We start from the raw sequence: 18,148 nt of genomic DNA, 5'->3' as shown, positions 1-18,148 counted from the left end.
TCAAAATGCTCAACCCAGTCCTGAGTGGGTCTCCTTCAGCCAGTGATGAAGACCTGCTAAAAACTTCACTCTTCCCATAAAAGACAGAAAGAGTTGTGTAATTGTGTGCCTATGTGCTTTGTTTAAATAAAGGTAAGGTAAGCACCGAACAGGCCCGAGAGTCTGGGGTGTCGTGCAAGGCTCTGCTATGTATTTTCTTATGTTACTGGTTCTGATTGGGGCAGCAGAGAAGAGAGACAACAAGCAGAGACACAGAAACATCAGAAACTCCTCCTCCTCACTCGCCTAGTTTTCTGGGAAACCCTCGGCTGTGATTTCCAGACACACACTGGGGTCACCAGAGGAGGCTGAGGCTGACGACTGGTTCTAATTACAAACTGCACTGTAAGGCCTTGTGCCTTGGAATGTGTGCGTGTCCTGCGTGTGTGTGTGAGTAAGATGTAGAACAAGGTGTTGTGGCTTATTGCTATGAAATAAAGGCTTTGCAAGCCATCACAGCCACCTGCTTTTTATCACAGGCATCTGTTCCCACAATAATGGCAGACACACACTGTTATTCTTCACACTGGGTCTTTTTACATGCACATCTCACTTTCACAATAATGACACACGCATCACTGTTTTAACAGAGATGTTACGGTCCTCATTGACCGTCATGGCGATGTGAGGCGCAGTACGAGAGAGGAAAACATACTGAAGCCATGACAGGCCTTCCAACTGCTTTACAAGTGACTGTAAAACACATCTCATATGGTTTCTATGTCCTGCTGCATTGGTAGCGCTGGCATTTGCGTGATTAACACCATTCAGGTGCAGGGTGTCACAAAAACTTGTGCACAGAACTTCAGTGTATTGCTAACAAGTTCACCATCTGGTAATAATGAAGGTAAGGGTCAGCGTTATTGGTCATTTCTCTGCAGTTTCTACTAGCACCAGTTGTGTGTTACTGGTAAGCAGTCCTGCATGAATGTTAAAGATACCTGTAGTGTTAACATGATGAAGTTATTTAAAAATATCCAAAAGGGATTTGAAATTGGACCTAAATTCAATGAAATGCTGTAAATGAATGCAAACTGGGAGGTAACTTTCAGCTTTGAACAGATGATGTGACAAAATTAGCTAGTTTGGGGAAAGTAGTGCAACTGCAAATAGCAGCACTATAAAGTAAAGACTCTAACACTGACCTAACATTAAGAATAGTGCATTGTTTTATAGACAGTTGTCAAATCATTTTATATTCAATATTTATTGGCTATGTTTTATTTATAAGGCCTAATGTATTATTTAAAATAGTAATTTCTAGTTTCGTCCTGGATGTCAATATTGTCGCTTTTAATTTAACGCTGGGATCAAATTGGGTCGTATACAGAAACGTTAGGTCCTTGCACTCTGGAGAGTGTATAGTAACCTGTATAATAGCAGGACAAAGGAAATGAGCTGTCTTTCCTTTATTTATCACTTACTTATGCCACATAAATTACATGTGACTTGCACTGCATTGCTCAAAATGTAGTTACTCAGCAGTGTCCTGAAAATAAAGTATTCTTTTGTCCTTCACCATTGATTTGCTTGGTTTTGCATTAAAGCAGCTGGGCTGAGCGGATGACCCATAGCAGCGGAAGCAGAATGACGCAGGGCTATCTGGTATTTGTAGAAACAACTCTCTTTAGTCAGACAACCAGAACGCATACTGGAACTCGGTATAACTCTTACTGTGAGCACTGCTTGCGATAAGTTCCAGCATGGCCAAATTACAGAGAACTAAAATTAATAAATCTAAATAAACTTCAGTCTTACCATCCAGGGGTGAGGGATCTCTGGAAGTGGCATCTGAGGTGGAGCAGGCAGTCCGCTGTGTATCTCTGACTTGAATGAAGGCTCTAGAAGAAATCAAGTGGCTATTATGAATATAAACAAGAAGATGCTTTACAGTGCCACTAGTGTCAAATCTAAGTAGTGACAAAAAATAAAATGTCATAATTTCCCTTCTTAAAATTATAGAACCAAATAGACTGTGCTTCTGTGTTTCTCTGATTTTAATGCGCTTCACTTCTGCTCCTCATTACAAGGTCCCTTTGTGGATTTTTTTAATGTTAAAATGCAAAATCTCCAATAAATATTTCTACACGTGACATTTTGTTGTTGATAGAAAACTGAAACGTCATTATGAATTTGCGTGAATAATCTCATGTTTTGAGGCTTCCAGTATAGCACTAAAACAATCTTCGCGTTTAAGGATGCAAACAAGAAACAAAAATACAATAAAATTTCTGTGTATATCTTCTTTTCATGTTCGATTCATCCAGATTTTAATATAAACATGTTTTTGCATTTGAATTTTATTTCAATAATGGCAGCCACACACGTGAAATGTGTATACACACACACACACACACACACACACACACGCAGGAAAATATTTAGTATACACATCCAGAAATGCATATACTATTATATTGTACATATATTTATTAGTTTCAGGTTGGCCATTCTTGTATTTTGCTCGTTTGTGTTGTTGTGTTTGCACATCTCTGTTGCTTGTGGGGCTCGCACACAAGAATTTCACTCGCATGTGCTGTGCCAGTGTGCCTGCACATGTGATGTGACAATAAAAGTGATTTGATTTGATTTGATTTGATTTGAACATCTTAAAGAAAAAAGTCTGTGTTAAAGAAAAGCTCAGAAAACATCACACTGATGAAATTAACTCTTTTAATCTGTCATAAACAACTTTTGGCTATATTAGCTTACAAGTAAAGGGTTTTATAAGTAAATGTATACCAATATAACTCTATGATGACAGCAACCAAACAATTCAATCCCACACTGACCTAGGACCAGCTTATTGTGGTCTACATTCTTTGTGTATGTACCAGACTGCTCATGGAACTCCTGCAGTCAGCCATAGTAAGGTCAGGTGTTGTATCTAAGTGTTTCAGAAGGTGCAGTATAAGTTTAATCCTCACCTTTGTCGGACAGTACTCTGTGCAGAATATTGGAGAGGTGTATCTTCTTCTCTCGGACCCCAGCACTCAGATATTCTCTGTCCAGCAGGTCCAGAAACAGACGAAGCTCACACACCAGCTCCTCCATTGCTGGAGAACAAATACACAAATATCAAAGAGTCAGGTTATGGGACTCTAGTCTAATTGGAATGAGACCTACGCTACTTTATCTTTGTGTGATCGCACCAATACTGAAAACAACTAATTTGTGGAACGTTACTCTTACAGCTTGCTTTTCTGTTTTTCACTGTCTGCAATTAAGAGCTGGGTGAGAAATCAAAGACTGGTTAGTTGTTTACCTTTGTTTAACTGAGCAGATGTACACCATCAGCCAACAGAAACACTAATGCACTGTGTTTGTAGATGAAGAGCAGTATAGACTATATCACTACAACACCGCACAACTGTACCATAGTTTTCATTCACGAGTCATATTTGGTAAGCGTTTACCCAAAATGATGATGACATTCTAACGCTTACATTGTAAGAGATTATTATTTTCTTTGAACTATTTTGACCTGTGGATTAATACCAATTTAATACTGTATTGAGTGAAACAGAGTGTTTCAGAATGTGAAAAGTGAGTGCTGGGCTTCCCAAACAACCTTTTGGTGGCACAAACAGGCCCCAGCATTAGCTGCTCATTAATCAGTCCCAATGTAGCGCATGTTTCAGTTAAAACACACTGACAAGTATTTTTTGGCCCTGTGCAACAAAGCAACATTAAACAGATACTGGAAAAGCACAAAATACTGTTATGTAACATAAGTGGGCAGCCAGGTGGCCCTGTGGAAAACAGAATTTTCAAGTAAATCAATCACAAGCGCTGACAGTCCTTCAAGTGCACAGATCCAGCAAGCTGATAGTTGCTGGGCAGGGACAGATCTGGCAATGTACCTGATGGAATTATAGCCGCAGGTGAAAAATACACCAGCAGCTTCCCACACAGAGCAAAACAAAAGCAGGGAAACCGAATACAGAACATAGCTCGCAGATGAGGTATGGGAGCAAGGTATCAGTGAGTCTATCTCCACACACTTGATCTGAGAGCATTTGATTGGGCTCAGAAGCGTGACTCTGAGATGCCACGCTCTGCACAAACACTCAGATAAGAAGCACTGTCTCAAGATGAGGGTCCCAGCTCAGTGAAGCTTTTTGTTAACACCTGATTGTATCAAAAGGCACTGCATCATCCTGGACAGCAGCTGCAGACTGAAAAAGTTAAGTGGAGTTAATGAGGACTTTCTGTGGTTACTGCCCTTTGTGACAACGTCGAGTCACTGAATGTCCGAGCGTGATTCAGAAACAATCTGAGAGCAGCTGCTGGGCAGACTAACCTGGCAAATTTACTGGAAATGACTTTTTGTGCATCTACAAACTAGTTTGTTTTTGTTTTTTTAGGTGTTAAACTCTCCCCGTCAGAGAATAGATTACTGTTTTTGTTTTCTGGGGCTGCAGAAGGAAATCTCTTAGTGAGATCTTAGGCTACGTCCACACGTACACGGGTATTTTTGAAAACGGAGATTTTCCGTATTTGTTTTAAAAAATAATCCCGTCCACACGTAAACGCAGAAATGAAGGAAAACGCTGATATGAACATGCCAAAGCAACAGGTGGCGATATATTCCTAACCGTGTAGAAATGTTGGCCAATCAGAAGTCTAGAAGCCTCGGTGGGAAAAAGAAAACAAAGCTGGGGCATAGAAGCAGAACCGAGTCGTATGTGTGGAGGGACAGTAACTGTGTGTATATGTAAGCATTTAAACACTGCAGAGAGTAGAATTAACAGTAACAGTATTGTAGAAATTCATTTCACCGAAACAATAACGTGGCGCACAGTGTGACGTCAAAAAATGCGCACATCTTTGACGCTGCGTTTTCTGCGTTTTCTGCGTTTTTCTCGTCCACACATAAATGCAAAAACTGCGTTTTCAAAAATCTCCGTTTTCAGTGACCGAAAACGCCGTTTACTAGGGGTGCAACGATATTCGTATCGATATTGAACCGTTCGATACAGTGCTTTCGGTTCGGTACGCATATGTATCGAACAATACAACATTTGTAATTTATTTTATCAATTTTCCTTCTGACGATGCTGTCTGTGTTGAGCGCTCAGTGAATCTGTGTTCGACTACTCCGCCTAGGCTGCACTGTCGAGCGCAGATCCACTGAGCGCTCAACACAGACAGCATAGTCAGAAGGAAGAGCGCAGGGCAAGCTAGCAAGACAGAAGTTAAGCTCTACTTGCAACATTCAGATCTGGCGTTTGGAATTATTTTGGTTTTCATGTGACGTATGACCCTGAAGGTAAGCGAGTCATGGACTAAAGTAAAACAGTATGTTGGATGTGCCATGCAATGCTCAATTACATTGGTGTGAACTAGTGTGTTAGCGCAGTTAGCTCGTTAACGTGTTTGCCGTCTAGCCCCATGCACGGAGCGATCGGCGGTAGCTCGTTAACGGAGATTTGCCGTGTTGTGGCGTTAAGGTCATTTCAACGAGATTAACCTGAAAGCACTAGTGGGAACACAACGAATATGACTGCACATTTACGCCGACATCATCCTAGTGCAAAGACAAGTGGAAGCAGACAAAAAAAAGCAAGCATGCTACTAACTTTAGCCGAGTCATTTAGACAGCTGTTAGCACATGATTCTCCTTATGCTGCTGAGAATATAGCCCAGAAGAAGCGGATAGTATAGCTTTTATTTTGGAAAGAGCCATTTCTCTGTAATAAACTCTCTTTTCCAAAGATGAGTGATTCCTCAATCAGATACAGGGCTTGCAATATCGCTAGCCCGACGTCCCGGAGCTAGCGATTTTTTCAGTCGGGCTACCAAAATCTATCTCTTCTCTGCCCGTCGGGCTATTGTAGGAAAAATATATGTCAATGCTTTTGCATTCTTTCAGAAATGTAGCTGGGTAATTATGTCATTGGCATCGGTGAGCCACTGTCAATATGTGACATATTGAAGTCGCGTTTGAATTTGCGCTTGTTTTTTTGCTTTCACTTTGCAATCGTGCGAACTGTGTATAGAGAGCGACAGCACTGATTGGTGAGTGATGATAATTTGTGCACCAATTCCTCTGACATCGTCTTATTAATCGTTAGCTTACTATGCAAACATGACAAGTGAAATCTCCCGCAGCAAGCTTAAACATGTGAGAGGTTGATCGCGCAGAGAATCGCTGAGCTTATGTGAGTGAGCGTGTAAAAGCATTTCAGTTCTGCTGAGCCAAATAAGACAGGTCAGGGTGAAGAAGTGACAGCCAAAGAAAAGCTTACCACAAAACGGAGAAGTTATGACAAATCAGACTATAAGGCAAAAAGAAAGTGCAGCTTTATGGTTTCATGGACAAAAGAATTTCTGTGGCTGCAATATGATGAGCTAAATAACCAGGGCTGCACATAAGTGGTCCGCAGGTGCGCATTCGCTGTCAAAATAAAAAACACGCACAAGGGTTAGGGTTAAATTTAAAAACTGTACTTTTGAGTTAAAATATATATTTATAATTTTAATAAATGACAAATTAAAAATGCATGAACATTTTTTTGTATCGAAAAAATATCGAACCGTGACACCAAAGTATCGAACCGAACCGAACCGTGAATTTTGTGTATCGTTGCACCCCTACCGTTTACGTGTGGACGAAAGGTGCAAACGCATAGAAAAATCTGCGTTATCAAAAATACCCGGGCACGTGTGGACGTAGCCTTAGTGACGACACTGAACCTGACTTTAATCCACTTCTCCAGGCCCAAAACGAGAAAAGAGGCACGAGGAACTGAAGATGAAGTAATTAAACTACAAGCCAAACAACTGTGTATGAATTTAAAAGTCTGGAATTTTCAAAAACATTCACATTTTGTTCAAAACTATTCAAAACTAAATGACCAATAACACTGACCCTTACCTTCATTTGATTATAGTGACTTTGAAAAGTTAAACTTGTGTTACATGACACACAAAAAAATGTACACTAATCTTTATGGGAGACATTAGCATCAAACATACAGACAGGACTTGCTTCCAAGCAAGCTGTGATATGTTCGTGTTTCCATATAATCACATGAAATCAGCTTAACCGATATCTGAGCAACAGGCACAGGAGATAAGCTGGCCTAATGGCTAACCCATGTGCCAAATGTCACAGCAGTTTAGTATGTCACATGCCATTAAGACTATTTCAGGCTATTTTATAACAGACATAAGTCATGAAGTATTCAAAACAGGTCTTTTTTTTAAATAACTTTTTATTTATTAATTTACAGTACGAGAATACAAAACTTTAGGTCAGCATGGAAGACATACACAGTCTCAACATTAGTATCTACTTACATCATGGTAATATTTAATTGTTCAGTACAATGGGAGTACACAATCCATTTTTCCCAGAGCTTCTTGAATTTCTCAAGCTCAAGTCTAAGGACAAAGGTAAGTCTTTCCATTCCAAAAATTTCTTCCACTATCCCATGCCACTGGGCCCGAGTTGGAGGGTCTATTCAAAACAGGTCTGAATACCACATGTAATCACAATTCCCACAAGCATTTAACTAAACAAAAACAGATGATGGTGCAGGTAGCTGGCAAAAAGCATTAATGCTCTTCATATTAATATCTCAGCGTTATGACAATAAAATCAATAGATGTTTGTATCCAGTGCAGCCACGGTTCATCTTTATTGCTGCTTGACTGTTAGAGAGCAGCTCTGACACTGAATACACAGACACTTTCCCACATTCCTCACATAATCTGATTATACTACAGGAGAGTCCGGTGAGGAAAGGGGGGCTGGGGTGAAAGATAAACAGAAAAAGTGAGGGTGATGGGGAGACTAACATGGAGTAACATGTTTCCTCCGTTTGTGCATGTAATACCACTAAAACTGCAATTAACGATGACAATAACAGAAAATATTTAACTCCTGGGCCACCAATGGAAAAACATATTTCAATGCCGTTTTATTTATATATCACCAAATCACAATCTCAAAGCCTCAAGTCACTTTCTATTGTAAGGTAAAGACCCTACGATAATACAGAGAAAACCCAACAATCAACCCCAAATATCTGTAAGTCGGAGTGCTTTAAATCCTTTTACAGCAGAAAGATTACTTGCACTTTACCTACACTATCACTCTGTACTTGCAGATAAACAAGTAGTAACATCCCTCACTGCGAAGGTACACGCTCCCTGGATCACTTTCAGCACTACCTGATTTTGTACTAAACTCTGAACAGCCAAGCAGCTATTTACTGCTCCATTTACTGCTTCGTAGAGCTTTGTGCAACGTGTGCAATACTTTACCTCCACAGGGGTGGCCAAAAAACACAACCTGTGCGCATGTGTGCCATTAACAACCGAAAGTGAGCTCCCCAGTTCACCAAAGATGGCAGAGAAAATGAAGAGGTGGAGGCAAGGACCACCCTCAAAGAAGGCTTAAGGGCACGCAGGAAAATAAAATAATTTTAAAAAAAAACCATGTTGTGCAAACAAACTGCCCACGTCCTTTCTTCCCCATCTCACCCTGTTCATTCAGCCTCATTTTTCCATTTCCATAATGCCCTTCATTGTACTCAACATAAAAGGCAGTGCATGTGTTTGTGTCATGTATTCTAGCTTTTTGATTCTAATGCCATAAATATTTTAGTCAGTTTTCAGATATCTGCATACATTAATCATATGTACCCCAAACCACATCTGCTGTGTTAGCATTCGGTCTGCATGACAAAAAATACGTGCTCTTTCCAAAACATCAATCCCTACACACACACACACACACACACACACTAAAAACACCTAGACAACTCACAGGGATGTTTTCACTGCCAGGTATTCAGATCAAAGGGGATTTTCCTAAGTGAGGACTGTGTTTGAACGAGACAACGGGGTCACGTTTGGATTTCATGTAAAACTTGAGAGCCTGCGGCTTTGTTATTGTGCAAAAATGCTTAGCAAGGTTAGAGGGAGGAGGGCTTTCTGCCCTCTTCCTGGAATACAGCTGTTATGATTGACGGAACACTGACAGTTGCTATCCCGCACCACATATTCCAGGTGTCTGTTTCTTGTTACCAGCAGCGCCTTTAACACTTCGAAGACGTGTTTAGTTTGATTATCTGACAGGACTTCAGGTCAGGATCTGCCTCAACATACACACACTGCTGAAATGCAATGCAACTATTAGAACTGGAATTATTCCAGTTTGGATTTGGGAAACAGACACTATCTCTACTTTTAAGATTAGGTTTAAAACTTTCCTTTTTGCTATAGTTAGGGCTGGATCAGGTGACCCTGAATCCTCCCTTAGTAATGCTGCAATAGGCCTAGGCTGCTGGGGGATTCCCATGATGCATTGAGTATTCCTTCTTCAGTCAATTTACGTCACTCACTATGTGTTAATAGACCTCTCTGCACTGAATCATACTTGTTATTAATCTCTGGCTGTCTTCCACAGCATGTCTTTTATCCTGTTTTCTTTCTCTCACCCCAACCGGTCGCAGCAGATGGCCCCGCCCCTTCCTAAAGCCTGGTTCTGCCGGACGGCACTTCCTGTTAAAAGGGAGTTTTTCCTTCCCACTGTCGCCAAAGTGCTTGCTCATAGAGGTCATATGATTGTTGGGTTTTTCTCCGTATGTATTATTGTAGGGTCGACCTTACAATGTAAAATGCCTTGAGGTGACTGTTGTTGTGATTTGGCGCTGTATAAATAAAACTGAATTAAACTGAATTGTTTTTTTTCCTTTAAGAAAATGGTCCAAGTCACTCTAATACCAAACCATTGTCATAATCATAAAGCCATGCCACTTTTGTAAATCAACATGGGCTCAGTTTACTTGGATAAATGGGCCATACAAACTTGGTAAAGGTCTTTAAGTCTTGGATGGGAGTATAAATGCACTGTGCCAAAAGTGAACAAGGAGTAGGGTTTATATTTCTAACAAAAAACCATAAAATGCTTTGAATGGCAAAACAATACAAAATATACCAAGAACATAGAAAATGATGATTCTAATTAGCTTTACTTGTAATATAAGCAATAATGTCAGGAACAAACACATAAATTGATTTCTAGTATATTTCCTTTGTTTGTTCTTCAAACTTCAAGGCTTGACGCAATAATGTTTTCAGACTATTTTTTCATGGACCTGACAGTTTATTTTTTTTATTAACCTTTATTTAACCAGGAAGATCCCATTGAGATTAAAAACCTCTTTTTCAAGGGAGACCTGGCCAAGATAGGCAGCAGATGTCTCACAGTTACAGAAATTACTCAAACACAGGCAGCAACAACACACATGCAACAATAAGTGAAAGAATACAAATAAAATAAAAAATAAAATTCAATAAAATTAAAAAATAAAAATAAAAAAGTCAGTTAAAATGACAATCAATCTAATTGAAACAGTTACATGTTATGGACTTGGCCTCAAGGATTCGTAGTTTAGATTTAAAATCACTTAATGAAATGAATTCAGTCATTTTCCATTCCTTCTGCAGTTTGTTCCAAGCCGAGGGTGCTAAATGGACAAAAGCTCTTTTACCAAGTTCAGTTCGGGCAAATGGAACAGAAAGCAACAAGTAACCATGCGGACGAAGAGAATACCGACCAGCATGTTTCATTACAAGCAGGGAACATATATAAGAAGGCAGCAACCCAAGTATCGCCTTATATATAAAACTGTATAAATCACAGTTCCTCCGACTTACCAAAGCAGGCCATCCTACCTGAGAGTATAACTCACAGTGGTGAGTCTGAAATTTACGGTTAGTGATGAACCTCAGAGAAGCATGATACACAGAATCAACCATTCGAAGACATTGAGCAGAAGCATTCATATGTAGAATATCACCATAATCCAGCACAGGCAAGAATGTAGCAGCAACAAGCCGCTTCTTTGTATTAAAAGAGAAACACAACTTATTTTGAAAGTAAAATCTCAGTTTTAACTTCAGGTTTTTCACAAGATTCTCTACATGTGGTTTGAAGGTAAGCGAGTCATCAATTAAGATTCCCAGATATTTATAGGTGTGAATCAACTCTATTTTATTACCTTCAAGAGTGGTTACTGATGGGATTGTTTGGCCTCGTCTCCTTGATTTAGAAAACAACATGAGCTTTGTTTTGTCTGCGTTGAGAACAAGTTTAAGCTGATGTAATGAGTGCTGGACAGCAGAAAAGGCTTTCTGCAAGGAGTCGATGGCTTGGACAAGAGTTGAACCACAGCTGTAAATAACTGTATCATCAGCATAGAAGTGCAAGTTTGCATCTGGCACATGTAGACTAAGATTGTTTACGTAAATGATAAATTGTCTGCCATACCAGGTCAGCTCAACCAGAAATGCTATTTTGTGGCACGTAACAGATTTTAAAGGAGTCCTTGTGCACCTAAAAGATGCATGAGAAGCCAGAGACTTACAGTTCCAAACACCCACTTTCTGCGGTTTTGGGAAGCTTAACTGCACTGTGGGTTCAGTGTTACAGTAAGAAGGTGGTTATTGTTAATTGAGGTTGGTTTTATGGTCTGGCATCGTCATGGTTACTGCTTCCAACATGCCACCAAAACACAGGGTGATGCTGGAAGGTATTTATTTGTCACATGATTACATAAAAACCATCACACAGACAAGCTGAAAAATTCTTAATACTTTGGGGGGAAAAGGAAGAGTATCATCTGCCTTTCCACTCTGATAACTCCTTCGTAACTCCAACTTGTAAAGGTAACTGCTTACCATCTGAATTTTCACTGCCCTTCTCAGCTTCACTTTATAATTTATCAGATAAAAATAACTCTTAAATGTCCTCCGCTACATACAGATATTTTAGTCCTATACTGGTAGCCTTGTGTACTGTTTTTTTCCCTTCCCACTGCTGGTGGAAAGCTGTGAAAGTTGTGTGCTATTACCAGTCATAAATGTTTCATAAAGACTTTTAAAGCCTCAACTTGGATGAGCACCAGGCGAGAGGGAGAGTTCTGAACAGATCAGAGGATGGGTGATGCTGCATTAACTTATGATGAAAGACAAGCTGCCTTGCTCCCGCCCCATTTCTCAGGTCTGTAATTATGAGGTTTGTGTGTTTTCTATCTTCCATCAGGCATGCCAAGCAAACATCACAGAGCACAGAGGGGGGCTGATTGCTATCGAACTGTACAGGTGGTTTACTGTAGAAGCAGATGTTTCCCAGACCGCAAACACACATCTGCAAAACCCTGATGTGAAAAGGAGAAAAAAAAAAAAAAAAAGAAAGGTGATGGGATAGGGAAGTGCTGATGGAGGTGTAGAGAAGATAAGAGAGGTGGAAATATGGTGGGAGAAGTCCCAAAGCAAGCTCTAAAACCAAACAATATTTGGGGATAGTAATGATGCGCCCTTTGGTATGTCTTTTAAAAAGATAATTAGAGGGAGCTCAGCTAAAAACCATGGGACAAAAAGAAAGATGGGGTGAAGGGTTGTGGAGGGGGAGACACTCCTGCTTGTAGTTTTGATCTTCTGGTGGGAATGGAGGACATGAGGTTTTCTTGATTGGACTGGGAATTGTAGCTGCATGGGTGTGAGAAATGAGTGTCACATTATACATGGTTTTTGACTGGTGAGGATATAGAGGCTGTAGGTCTACTAAGCATCATCATTTGTTTCATCCACAAAATGGCTCAATTCAGATATAGGTAGTGGACTGGAGTTTTCACAGGCACACGTCTCTGATTTACTATCTGAGAACTCATGAACATTCAACACAAAGTAATTTCACAGGAAAATTCAGATTTTCCACAGGTTGTGATAGCTCAGGAAGCAGCACATGTCATCTAATAAATGAATTCAATTCAATTCAATTTTATTTATATAGCGCCAAATCACAACAACAGTCGCCTCAAAGTGCTTTATATTGCAAGGTAGACCCTGCAATAATACATACAGAGAAAACCCCAAAAATCATATGACCACCTATGAGCAAGCACTTTGGCGACAGTGGGAAGGAAAAACTCCCTTTTACCAGGAAGAACCCTACGGCAGAACCAGGCTTTAGGGAGGGGCGGGGCCATCTTGTGTGAATGAGGCAAGTTTTATAAATTACCCAAATAGACTAGCAAAAAGCAATATAACGAGCAGTCTGTTTGCCATGCACCATACCTTTTGTTATTAGCACCAGGTTGGTCACAGCAAGTTGAAAAACCGATCCCACTGAGTCTCAAACTGTAGTACACACCTTCTACATTTGGTAAAGAGAAATCTAGAAGATTGGAGGTCCTAGAATATGGACTTTATAGCTGCATTTGGGCATCCCTGGTATTAATTTTCCACAATGCTGCCTATTTCATCCCAGGACACCTTGGACGAGATCTTTTATTTAACTCAAAAACTTCCATTTAATAGTTAAACACAGTCATTGTGTCTGAAGTTTTCCTTGTGTATGGTATATGAATTCACCTTAACTTCACTTTCATGGGCTAAAGTTGGCAGCTGTGTTCCTTGTTCTGCTCTGTAGCCTTGGTGAGCTCGGAGTAACATCACATAAACCATTTCTCTACTTCCTACAGGTTCTGGTCAGGTTCTCACAGGTCAGCGAGCCAGGCAATAGATAAAACTGGCATTTGGTTAGAAGCGGCTGAACACTGTGATCAGCTATTTGTCTGATCACAAACAGCGTTGTTCTGTCAGACATAAAATACTAACCTCAGTCTCCAAATAAAGTCTATGTGTGGAAAACACTGAAAATACAAAATTCATCATGCATGATTGCCCCTTTTTTCAATCTGAAATAGCTAAAGCCTGTCTAACTTTGATTTAAATCAAATTAGATTCCTGTAGGTGTACCCATTGTCCTGACTGTGATAGAAGCCTTTGGTCTTTTCATCAGTTACTTATTAAACACCACCTACAGAAACAGGACACAGAGGCACTCTTATCTGTGCTAGTGTAAACAGCAGCTACACAGTCACAACCAAACGCTCAAACTGACAAAATTACAGCTCCCTGTACCCTTATCCTCCTATTAGGACACCCCACCAAGGCAGCTTTAGTCTTGTACTGTAATCCTAAAAGCTTTGTTAAAGGCAGACAGGCTAACAAGTGAATGCACTCATCCTATTACAATAAGCTTGTTGAAGGCTAGTGAGACTCATGAGAAGTGATTTCCTCCTAATGCATCCAAATTTTCAAGGCGACCATATATGCTTGCAATAAGCAGAACTATTTTAACTTCTTTAAAGTACGAGTCCAAAGGCAAATGCTTGTTTGATGATGTTAAATCAGTAGGCTACCAACAGGCTGCCAGCTGGATGTATGCCATATCATTCTGTGCTATTTGGCATACACTGGGGTCCTTTGAATTGTGCTTGAGCTTGGCACTCGCTCCCCATTCTTTTTCCCTGTGTTTTTCCAGATGCATATTGACACAGGGGTAAGGCTGGGAGGGCTATGATTAGTCGGCCCAAAATTAAAGTCTCTCTTCCCACATGCCAGCTTACTGACAGGCCAACTCTGCAGGGAAGGATGGAGAAATTACAAAGTCATTTCTCCTCATCTCTCCTCTCCACTGCTGGGATCCATCACCAAAAAAAGGAAGGGGCTCACGCGTCTGACAGATGAAAGCTTTTAAACTTCAATCACTATTGGGGTGAATGAGGCAGGGAAGGAGAACCAAATGAGCGAGGCAGGCCAGTACGGTGACACCATGCACCCACCGTTCCCACATCACACACACTCCAATTAATTGCTTGTCGACTCAGAGTTTCTGTGAGGAAAGCTGCAATAATAAGTGGCAATAAACACTTTAACACTTGTATTTGCCCCCAAAGCACAGCACCCCATAAATGGGAGAGCTATTGAGCATGGACTTGCTAAAAGAGACAGTTGACGTTGACTTTGGTTTTCTATTATTGCCTCAAATCCACCACCAGCTCAAAACAACATAGAAAGGAAAGCAAGCCAGGTCCCTTAGATCAGAGATGTTTTAGAAGCAAGCAGTTGCTCAAATTTGACTTCTAACCCAAGTAACATTTGGTAACGATCCCAACTCTGACCTAGATAGTTAAAGTATGCAATTTTGCTTTCCATTAAACAGTTCTCCCAAAAAATTTCCCTAATTGATATTTTAAAAAGTATCCACTTTTTTTCCCCAGATTACAGGTTAAGATAGGGTTAGGGTTAACGTCTTTGGCTGTGACCTGCGTCCGATCCAGTGGGTTAGGGTTGGCAGATAGCATAGACAAAGGGAAGCTAGTAAAACAACATCAACAGCATCAAAAACAACAGCAATGCATTGATTATCACTAAACTGCTGTATAGTGAGACAGTCATTACTGTTTGCAAAATGTCACTGCAGTTTTGTATGTTTTATGTTTAGTATCAATCAACACTGTTCCACTGTTTCAAACTGCCACAACTGCAGCAAAGAAAAAAAAGAAGAAGATTTATCTAGAAAAAATATGCCTGAGCTAAAGATGGCTGATCTCCATTCAAGATCATCTTCTTGTGCATTTCTGTACTATTTTTCTGAGCTTCTACCATTTGTAGGTCACTTTGTAGAAGTCCCCGTATGCCCCTTTGTTCTTGCACTAGATCTCCACCAGTGTGTCAGGACAGTCTTAGAACTTGGGTTTCATTTTCGGGAAGTAGAAAAATTGCAGGAAGGCAATTCTGACAAACAGGGCAGGTGGTGAGTGATGACTGCGTTGGACAAAAAATCTTTTCAATGGCACTCTGGTATGCATCACAATAGGTCATTTCTGCTGAGTTTTTTACAGTAGATCTCCACACTTGACAGCTTCACCCTGGAGCAGGAATTCATGGTGGGACATGACCCCAGTAAAAAAAAATTATAGAAGCCACACTTAAAATTTTTGGGGCATGCCAGAGAAGATCATCAAACTAATGTATAAGAAAAACCATAGAACTATCAATTGCAGTTTTAAGGTATTTGACTAAAATGTTGTATACATTCACAGCTAAGTTGATACAGAAGATTAATTTTGAGAGTCTGTGACAATGACAAGTTTGCTCTTTATCGGGCGTGCCATTTTGACCTGAAAAACAAATGCCATAGTTATCATCACTGTCCTGCATATTGTTTAAAGCAGCCTGTACAAAGCCAGAGACAAAGTATTTTTAGCATGGAGATTGGTGAAGGTAAAACCTCATGGCTGGCCTCTTTAGTAATAAACAGTGTTCCCAACACTGTTTAAACTGAGAAGTTCCAATCAGTGAACACCATCATAAACCAATACAACATAAAACAACATAAACCAATAAAAACAAAAAAAGCATAAATTAATACTACTCCACCCCAAAAAATTCTTTGAATTCCTCTGAATGCATGAGGACAATGTTTACTCTAAACCAACCTGTTGGGTTTATTTCCAGAATACCGAACAAAGCTCCACTACAGGAGCCCTAATTAGTTTTTCTTAGTATTATTAAGAGTAAATCAAGATTCCTTATTTATATTTCAGCAAGGACTGCAGTATGTGTTGTTACTGTATCATAGAAAATCCTGAGCTGGGAAACTAGAAGACCTAGCTGAGTTGTGATATCTATTTTATACCTGCATACTGGCTCTTCTATATCCACACTGGTTAAACAAAAATATTATATACTGCATGCGTCAGTAGTACACAATAGATGTCTGTACAAACCTCACCAAATGCCGGGCACTGAAGCACTGCCGGGCCACCCGAAACCCTTGCAGCTGCTAGCATTGGTCCTGTTATTGTGCACTCACTTCACAACCACATGAGGACAAGTGAGAGATATCAAGCATTTGTGCTGTCATTCCAGGGTTGTGTTAGAAAACCTCTGACTTCAGGGTGGAGTTGCCCTAACGCTGACCTGGACTGTTTAATAACTGTCTGAGTACTGCCAGCTGTATAAAGCTAAATGGATAAGAAGATGAAAAAAACAGTTCTGTTAGTGTACACAGTGACAAAGTGACTATTTTTGACTAAATAGGTTGATTTACCGTTATCCTGCTGTTGCAACCAAGTCTAGAGAGCCAGAGTTTGTTGTCTCAAAATCTCAGGCAGGCAAAGATAAGGGTAATAATTTATCCCCTAACTGCTCCAAGTGTACAGTAAGAGTAACCCTCCAGCTCAGAATTATGCAGCAGTTTTTCTGAGCACTGTTGAAAGTACTCTGATTTTTAAAGATTATTTTCAGAGACGGATACTGCACATGTTGTTGATGTATGTGGATCTGCTGTCTAGCAACAATGAGGTAATAAGAAACAGACTTGCTTTTAAGCTCCATGCCAGAAAGAAAGGAATTGGGTTGCATAATAGGGGGTAATTACAAAATGAAAACCGATAAAATGGTGAAATATCTGAAAAAAGCACTGCTTGTGCTTGTAAAGTACAATGAGCTTTAATTACATTATTTGTTAAGAGCACCTTCCATTGGTTCACCTATTAAAGGTGAACCAATGGAAGGTATTCTTCTGTCAATTGTATGATAACACCACCAAGTTTCACTGGTGGCAGCAATGAAGTCAGCCCAAAAGCTGAGTCTAGTTATATCAGTTTAACTACTGTTACACATCATTATGAGGTCAAACTCTTGAAGACCAGAATCACCAAAACAGATTGCTTTCTCATTTATAAAGGGATTCATTTCTGTAGTCAGAGCTACATTAAATTGCCAGATGACTGAACGGAGTCCGGCATAAAGTCCATATACTACATAGACACTTAACACGCGACCACAACCCTAATGACACTGCGAGGAGCCAACTGTCTCTCCGCAGTCTCTTCCCCGTGCCCTCTTTCAGCATACCTTTTAGAAACATTATTCATTTGTGGCCTTTTTCTGCGCTTGCGTATGTGCTGAACGGCGCACGTGCGCCAATCTGATGCATGCACACAGATTTCTACAATACACAATCTGAACTACAACAGAAGAATAATAAAAGCTGGCAAGGAAGCCAAAACAAACGTTATCGACCGGTAATCTTTGTTAGTGAGTACACTAGCAGCCCCGGAAAAATCATGCTGTTCTTGGCTTTCAGTTTGAACGTCGTGGAGATCCCACTGTACAAGAGATACATCGTAAGAAAGTCGCTTTTAACAACCTTCCATTTTAATAGGTTTATTGCTGCTAGAAAACCAAGCTGCATTCATTTTTTTCACGGGAAAAAAAAAAGGACAGCTTAAGC

General features: G+C 40.1%; 1 protein-coding gene across 4 annotated transcripts in view; it reads right to left on the bottom strand.

The window, feature by feature from the left end:
• afap1 (actin filament associated protein 1) overlaps positions 1-18,148 on the bottom strand; it is a 100,819-nt gene that overhangs the window by 35,892 nt on the left and 46,779 nt on the right. For all 4 annotated transcript variants that reach the window (XM_040016800.1, XM_040016799.1, XM_040016798.1 and 1 more), the window contains exons 2-3: positions 2,967-3,095; positions 1,798-1,880 (exon numbers count right to left, since the gene is read on the bottom strand). In XM_040016800.1, coding sequence (XP_039872734.1) covers positions 1,798-1,880; positions 2,967-3,095 — 212 coding nt within the window. The remainder of the gene's footprint in view (positions 1-1,797; positions 1,881-2,966; positions 3,096-18,148) is intronic.

Source organism: Simochromis diagramma, unplaced genomic scaffold (assembly GCF_900408965.1).
Source record: "Simochromis diagramma unplaced genomic scaffold, fSimDia1.1 OVJJ01000695.1, whole genome shotgun sequence".
Lineage (NCBI taxonomy): Eukaryota > Metazoa > Chordata > Actinopteri > Cichliformes > Cichlidae > Simochromis > Simochromis diagramma.
This window is presented reverse-complemented; position numbering and strand designations above follow the sequence as displayed.